Raw genomic sequence first — 8,593 nt, forward strand, 5'->3', positions numbered from 1 at the left:
TGGCCAGCAGGGACAGGGAAGGGATCTGAGCCCTGGGCTCGGCACTGGGGAGGCCGCCCCTCGATGAGTGGGTTCAGTTTTGGGCCCCTCACCCCAAAAAGGCCATTGAATGACTCGAGCGTGGCCAGAGAAGGGCAACGGAGCTGGGGCAGGGTCTGGAGCACAGGTCTGCTGGGGAGCGGCTGGGGGAACTGGGGGGTTCAGTCTGGAGAAGAGGAGGCTGAGGGGAGACCTCCTGGCCCTCTGCAACTCCCTGCCAGGAGGGGGCAGAGAGGGGGGATGAGTCTCTGGAGCCAAGGAGCCAGCGCCAGGCCCCGAGGATGCACCACAAACCTGAGCAAGGAGGGAAAAGACATCTTAGGGAAGAGAGACAACGCAAGAGCCTTGCTCAGGCGCAGAACCCTCCCCAGCCAGCAGCCAGGGACCGGACCGGCTGCAGAGTGCGGCCCTGCTGGCTCCTGTCCCCATCTGTGGGCGAGTCCCATGCCCGTGGGCCAGCACTGCAGGAGCCCCCAGGCCCACCAAGGGCCAGCAGTGTCACCAGGAGTCAGGATTCAAGCCCCAGCTTCCCAATTCCCATCCCTCTGGGGCTCTCAGCCATCGCCCGGCCAATGCACGGTGCCGGGTGGGATCCCATCCTGCAGCACCCAACTCTGCTACCCACCACCCTGGGAACAAACTCACCTCTGGGAGATGTTCAGGGCAAGGACAAGAAATGCCTCCACATGTCCCTTCCCTACCACTGCTCTTTGCAAAGGCTTTACACCTGCATCTGGGACCACTGGGATGAATAAAAACCCTCACGGCAAGTCCTGGACCTCAGGACAACACTAGCAAGGATGGAGAAGGGGTTTTTTTTTATACATTAGAACATTTATTTCTCAGAGAGAAAATATAGTCTCAGACAGTCAGATTATAGTAGGTAAAATTAGCATTTTTTTTCTTTACAAGCATAGATTTTCTTATTACCTCTCTTATACCATCTGATATAAACAATTCTAGAAAGCAAATAAACTCACTTTCTACAATAAATAGAGCGATCTGTGCTTTACAGCAGACTGACAGTAACGTTTAGGTCCCGTAGCAACAGCAGGATATCAGCCAATTCAAATTCTAAAATGTCATTTAAAAAACAAACAAAACAAACCCCCCCAAAAAAACCCCAAATCCCAAGATCTTCAAACATATACACAGGTCACGAGTCCACAGCTGAGCTACCACCTGGAAAAGTGTATGTTCCTTTAAATAAATTACACTGTGTGCATATAAAAGACCCAGCAACACAACTGAGGACTTCAAGAATGGTGACAATAGGTCTAAATAATTTAGAACAATATTTTACAACTATATACACAACAATCCTTCCCTAGCCACACTCCATAGGCTTTATTATAATTATTATAATTATTATTACAAAATCCTATGCCCCATCTCTATATGTTACAGGAATCTTCCTTAAAGTGTGGTTCCATGTCCCAATGTATAAGAAGTGGTATTTTAAAAAAGTAGACCAAGTAGAAATGGCAGTGATTACTCCCTACTATTCATTATTATTATTAATTATTATTTATTATTATTTTGACCCCACATTCTCTTCAATATGAAAAAGTTAAAATAATAAAAAAATATTGAGTTAAAAAGCGAAATGATGATATTCAATCTACAATCTTGCTCTTCACCTTTGGTTCTTAAAATGGGAAAGCAAAAAGGGATACACAACAGAAGAGATCAGAGAAATCATAAAGTCCTTGGCTAATAGAAAAGGTTTTGTCATCAAGTTTCCAAACATCAGTTGCCCCCGTTTTTGCAATGCAAACCCCAAAAAAACAGGGATTGTCTGCAGAGCTGGGTTGACTTGGGTTTTCATGGATGACAATGCTGGAGCCCCACACACCAGGGAAAGGACACGGGTGTGCGGGAGAAGGCGAAAGGCAAAATGGTCGTGTGCTCTAGTTAGTGCTTGGTTTTAACCCAAACCGAGCCAGAGGAAAACGTCAGAGAGACAGAAAAAAGGGAAGTAAAGGAAGAGGAGCCTTACACCAAGTGTGCATAAACCAACACAAAAGATGTATCTCCCTCCAACCCTGATCAACCTCAGTGCCTGCAAAGCTGCTCCAGCTCATTAGACACCTCCAAAATTAGTTTTGCTTCTTAAAAAAAGGAAGTTCTCTTTGCTTACACTCAGCACTGTACTAAACCATGATATGAAATGTTACCGGAACAAGCACAGTCACAGAAATCAGAATTTAAATGTGAAACTACCAAATAAATTTCTAGGGGACACACACACACACACACACACACACACAAAAAATCAGGTAATTTGCTTTTCATATTTAAAGCTCTGTGCATCTGTGCATGTAAGTGTGCAGCAGAGGGGAAGGTTACCAAAATATCTCAAGCTTTTCTAAATGCAATGAGAGAAATCCAACATAAGAACACTACGTACATAGGCAGGAAAATCGTAACGCCAACTCCCAGCTACGATTTTTTCTTTTTCTTTTTAAAAAATGTGATGGGACAATCAATGTCATTTAAAAAAATGAAAAGGCCAATGACGGTTAGGGTAAATTTGGCACAAGAAAGTCCAGTTGGGATTTCCGTAAAGGATCCGGGTTTGGTGACAGTGGTGGCGGGTTCCCAGGAATTTCTCAGGGCTGGCTGATGATTTAACCCCAGTGGCAGGGGGGAGGCAGGGGCGAGGGAGGGTGCGTGAGGTCCGACCATCCGAGTGCTGCGCTCCGCTCGCTGCACCAGCTCACCTTGGCTCCCGCCACCTGGCAGCTTTCCCTGACTCCCTTACTCCTGGGCCCTGTAGACTATACATCTCATCTCCTGCCAGCTCTTCAGCGAGACACATTCAGAAAGAAGCTGGACAGGCTTATTTTTTTGGCACATTTCAGGGTACTTCGAGGAGCACTGACAGCTGCTGGGAAGGGCATCCCCCGGCCGGTCAGCGCACGGGACGATCCGCTCTGCCGACGCAGCGAGCGCGGGGTCTGGAGGAAAAGGAGGACCAGCCACCCCGACCCCTTACAGATAATTGGAAGTAACAAAGGGATGATCTCCCCGCACACGGCTCATGTGAATCATGGCTCGGTCGTACGCCACTTGCACGGACTTGCGGATGCTGGTTTTTCGTCCTTCCATCATTTTTAACTTGTCCACTGTGTCGTCCACGCCGAGGGGATAGACTTTGTCACGTGGAAGCCACTGCCTGCAATAAAGGAGAGGGAAAAGCCCCGTCACCGAGGGAATCGAGTGGGGAAATGGGGAAAGAAGAGCAAACACCTGGGGGCCTCTTGCCTTTGCAACGCTACGCCTGAGCCATCTGGAGGAGGTGACTGCTCTGACGTGCCTGGCTCTTGCACCCACTGCACGGCTGCTACAGGACAAGGAGTTTGTCCCGAAAGTTTCCAAGACATGGCCAAGTACTCCAGCTCCTCAGGCATTCCCCATGTATCTCAGCAGCAATCGGTCACTTCCTCCCCAGGAGCAGCTATGTGTGACCTTTTTGTTCATAATTAACACCCCACAACGATGCTACAAATGTTTAACTGCTTGCATTGGACATGGAAGAACCACCTGTAGCCAAAAAGCCTTCCTGCACGAGCACAGTTTTCTCTCTCCTCAGAGTCCTTACTCAAGGTCCCTTGGAGCTCCAGGGGAACCTTGGAAATTCCTCTGTTCCACAGAGTAGCTACCACATAGTGAAAAGTAAGTTTTTATCCCCTAGAAAGCTCTGCCTTCTTCCAAGAGGCTGTAAGCATCAGGGTTTAGGTGGGGACACCTGAGTATCATCCAGAAACAGGCAACTTCCAGTAGACATGTCCCAAGCCCAGGTTGACCCCAACCAACCGATGACTTAAACTGCAAATGCCTTGTCTACAGCAAGTTTTTATTGGGCAGTCATGAGCCCAGGTTAACCAGCACACTCAGAAACATGCCATCCATCCTTCCTGCCAAAGTCCAGCCCCTCCCTGGGAGTCCAGCCTCAGCACTGCCAGCACAGTTCAATGCATCTCCCAGCCAGACAACATGGGCAACCCAGGGCAGCTCAGCTTAGCTTCACACAAAGATAAAGGAGCAGTTTTCAGTCTTTCTGCAGCATCACTGAAGTCAGCAGAATTTGGATTTGTCACTATAAGAGGTTTTTAGGACTCTCCTGAGATGCCTTAACTTCAGACAAACTGCAAACAAGGCTCTAAGTGGCCACTTGAGAGTGTGAACATCCACCAGAGCTTGACTCCAACAAAAGCAGGGCAAAGCCAAGGAAATGCTGATTTTTATTGGGAAGGCAGTTTCAATTACAAGTTTGGATTTAATTTTTCAAAATGGATGATTACAGCAACAGGAAGCACGGCACTGCCATCGATCTGCTAAAAATCATTAGTGCCTCTTTGAAGAGCATGCCCTGTATCAAGTGGTTCTGGTAACCAGGGACAGTGAAACAATGCAGTGTACTAATAAAAAGCCCCAGGAGGGCATCCCTCGGCACCTCTTTTCTCCAGAGGACACAAATACTCATCAAGTGATGCAAACGTGATCCCAGCCTCAGATTCCCAAGAAGACTGCACATGCTTTTCCTTTGCCTGTCTTGCACCTTGCCTCCCTCTCTTCAGACTGCATAAAACACGGCAGCAGCCCCAAAATGCAGGGAGAAACCCTCCCGCTTGCTGCTTTACCCCGCTGCGTGCTTGGCTCTGCTCTCTCCCTGTGATGCACCTTCCCTCCAGCTGTGTGACGCAGCCTCTGGGCAACATTCACCTCCTTCCTCCAGCCCCTTGCCCTTCCCTCATCTCCCAGGGACGCCAGCAAAGACCTTCTCGGGGAGACTAAGGAGGAGAAATGCCATCGAGGTAACACAAGGCTCCTTTTTAAACTTAGTGTCTTACTTTATAGAGGCAACAGCAGCAGAAGCAAGCCCATTCTCTCCTCCATTCCCGTGTGCACCCCAACAGCCCAGCACCCTCTTTCTCTGCGGTATAAACCCTCTGGATCTGTGATCCCAGCTGCACACAGGTACTGTCTCCTGTGTGACAATTTATCTGTTTGGTTCCTGTTCCCACGTAGCATTTTCTGGTTAAATAATCCCACGGGGTCAGCGTGCAGCTGCTGCCTCATTGCAGGGACTCACCTCTTCCAGCACAGTTCTCCAATTTTACAAGTTTCCTGGTATTCATATACAGATTTCAAAGCCTTATTGCTTATTTTAAGGCACTTCACTGCTTTGTGGTTTATTATATCTGGCTGGGTTATGGTTACCATGTGAGCACGGTCAGCCACCGATACTAAAATCAGCAGATTCAGCCTGTCTGAGACAGAACAGTAAAAGGCCTTGAGATATTTCACTTGCCCTGAACCAGGTGCTTACACCTACGTTTTCTATCTTAAACAAACCCCTTGATTTGAAAACTGCAGGTACTCGGCACCTCCAAAAAATCAGGCAAGTCTAAATATGGAATAAACTCAGCATTTTGAAAATGTTACCCTGGAGATTTTTGGCAAATCTTTTGCGCAGCAGCAGAACTGGCTGCTCAGTCTGCTGGTGTTTTAAAGTCTAACGCTCTAATTTGCTGCAGATTTTGACTATTAAATTGGCTCTTCATGTGCCTCAGTATTTTTTGTGGTGATGTGACTCCTGGGTGAAGGATGCTGGGCTGTTCACCATGGAAGTGGAGCAGGCAGATGTTGTGCTCTTGGGCCAGGAAAAGCAGGCTGGCTTCCTTATTTAGACTCTTCTTGACTGCTGCATGTTTAAATTCTCCAATTTACATGGAACATCATCATCATCATAATCCTTGTTCGCTCCCACATACCAAAGACCACGTTAAATCTTCCCTCTCTGCCACAGCACTCCCGACAGGCCCCCACCTGCCTGCACACACTCACCAGGTTCTCTTGTTGTCAAAGAAAAGGACGAGGAAGAGCTTTTCTCCTGCCTCCGTCTGCCTCTGCTCCCCCAACTTCAACACATCCATGGGTGGGACCGGGATGGGGACTCCATTGTGGAGCAAACCTTCACGTGGCATCTTGGGATCGATTATCTAGTGACACAGAGAAAGGATTTTTAAGCACAAAACCCTTCAAGTACTGTAGAGAATGCTTTTTTTTTTTTTTCCCTGTTCTTTCAGTCTATCCAAGCCAGACAATTAAAATCTACTTAGGATGGATAAGCAAAACTGCTTGTTTGTCTCAGCAGCTCTTTTAAAGAACTTTCCTGTGCTCAGGGCTTCCCCTGTGGAAGGGAAGCCAGCCAGTCCAAAATCCAAGCACTTGATCTTAAAAAAGGGAAAGAATGTAAGTATGTGGTTCTGTGTGGACGTAGGTGCATTTACACTAATTGGTAATTTAGTGCAAACTCAGTATTGTTGTGTTCAGCAGAGGATTTCTCTCCCTCCCTCCAAACTCATACAATAAATGTCACACCACTGCTGTACTCAGCAGGCAAAATGTGATTTCACAACAGCTCCGCTCTGGTGCAATTCACTTGACTCCAGCAGTATTTATACTGCTATCAGATCAGAATCCAGCCCAAGATTTTGAGAGTTGACAAGCAGTGCCAGCTTTGTCAGGCTAGGGGAACACAGTCATTTTGGGGAGAAGTAACAACAGATGCATCGATTCTCCCCATATAAAGCAGAAATGTCAGCGTCCAACTTGTGTGCTGTGTGATCAGAGAACGAAACAGCAAAGGGTGGACGCAGTACTTGGTCTACTCTTCTTTGCCTCCTGATTTCACAGAATCAAGAATCATCTCAGTTGGAAAAGACCTTGAAGCTCCTCCAGTCCAACCATTAACCTCACACTGACCATTCTCGACTCCACCAGACCCCTCAGCGCTAGGTCTCCCAAGGGCTTGAAAAAGCAGCTTGGCTTTGACATTGGCCAGCTGTGGGAATTTATTAAGACACTTTACAACTGCAACAGATTGCTACCAAAAAATTGTCTTTTTTGGGGGGGGGCAATCTCAGTGTTTAAAGCTGTGCTAAAGCACGGTTTAACTTTGGCTGTAGCCACACAAAGATCTAAAAATGTTTTGGTTGGCCAACATGGCTAGCAGATCCATGGCTGTTCCCTCCTCTGGATGAGGGTCACTCAGCAGAACCTGCCCTTTCTGATGGCATCCGTGTGCTCAGCCACGGCCAGGCACACACGCTGTGTCAGCTTACGCCCGGTTTCACAGTTTGGATGTAGAGACCTGTATAGTTTCCGTGATGACTACACTTGCTTTCACCCCCTACGATCTGTCAGCAGTCACAGGCACTGGCTGTCTCAGTGATCCCAACCATAAAGGTACTTAAGGGGATGGCTGCAGCCACGCAGAAATTACATGGAGCAGAGATGGCAGGAAGAGCCACGTCTCAAGGGATATATTTAAAAGTAGCAGAAACAACAAAACATAGTCATCCCATCTCATGTTCTTACATACATCCTTACTTCAGCAATCTCTGTTGATAACTTAACAAATGCTTAAAAGCCTGCAGTGGTGCTGGCACTTCCTAGCAACAGCTGCGTGTCGTGTCTTGCCTTGGAACCGAATATGGTGCTCACTGAAGCCAGGTTTATGGATTTCAATACCCAAAAACCAGAGAAATATTAAGGAAATATCGTTCCAAGGACTAGGTGAAAACACATGTGGATATTCTCCTATTCGCATACCATATGCAGTAAACATACAGTTATTGCAAGAGGATATACACATCACAAAGCCAGCTGGGCACCTACACGTGGAGCTGTACTCACTATGCAGGAAAGTATGTGGGCAGTTAGACACCAATATCTGCCTTTATAAAATTTAGGTCTTCTCACACCAATAATTCTGATTACTTTCCCCATAGTTGCAGAGTGAATAGGAGAGAGGAAAGATCTCCTCCTATCCCTGGCACTGAGAGACCAATGTTTTATGAATCCTCTGCCACGCTCTGAAAGAATGAGCAAAGAGGAAAGAAAAAAAGAAAAAGAGCACGTTGCATGATTTTGGGAAGTTTTCCTTTTCTGTCTGATTATGCTGCACGCTGGCACCGTGTCCTGGGCTACCTGTGCTGCGGGGACAGAGAACAAGAGGCACTTACCAAGGCGGGGTAGGAGGGATAGCCACGGCACTTGGCCCACACAAGCTCCAAGGGCTCCAGCTCAGCCTGACTCTCAAAGGACATCAGGAGAGTCCTGCCTAAGGGACAGAGGAGACATGGCTTAGGAGGGCAATTACTGGCCAGGGGGTTATGATAACACAAGAAACCACATTGTCATCTCACCCAGGCGTGACGGCCAGCATTCTCTCAGCAGCAATCAGCTAAAACAGATGAACTGCTGTTGTACTTAAAAAATACCGACAGTATTTCTGGTTTTATTTTGTAAACTATTTGCTTCTAGAGCAAGCAGAAAGCTGGAATTTCACCTTTTTCTTTTTTTTTTTTATAATATCTACTGTTCAGCTATTTGTCACAGAAGAGCACACGTTTAATCATTACTATGTGTACATATGCATGAATCCAAACCATTTCTCTTGAGATCTAGAGCAAAATGGAAAGCCACTTATTTGTACCTATATGCCTTGGGTGTAAGTGATAAAAAATGAGGCAGTAAGACA

At 47.0% G+C, this 8,593-nt stretch overlaps 1 protein-coding gene across 2 annotated transcripts in view; it reads right to left on the reverse strand.

Moving 5' to 3' along the window:
* Nucleotides 1-2,508: 2,508 nt before the first annotated feature.
* The window catches only part of BRPF3 (bromodomain and PHD finger containing 3), a 20,755-nt gene continuing 14,670 nt past the window's right edge, over nucleotides 2,509-8,593 (reverse strand). For both annotated transcript variants that reach the window (XM_026864349.1, XM_026864348.1), the window contains exons 10-12: nucleotides 8,076-8,173; nucleotides 5,893-6,047; nucleotides 2,509-3,217 (exon numbers count right to left, since the gene is read on the reverse strand). In XM_026864349.1, coding sequence (XP_026720150.1) covers nucleotides 3,034-3,217; nucleotides 5,893-6,047; nucleotides 8,076-8,173 — 437 coding nt within the window. In that variant the 3' untranslated portion in view covers nucleotides 2,509-3,033. The remainder of the gene's footprint in view (nucleotides 3,218-5,892; nucleotides 6,048-8,075; nucleotides 8,174-8,593) is intronic.

Source organism: Athene cunicularia (assembly GCF_003259725.1).
Source record: "Athene cunicularia isolate RWA chromosome 26 unlocalized genomic scaffold, athCun1 chr26_part2, whole genome shotgun sequence".
NCBI classification, from domain to species: Eukaryota; Metazoa; Chordata; class Aves; order Strigiformes; family Strigidae; genus Athene; species Athene cunicularia.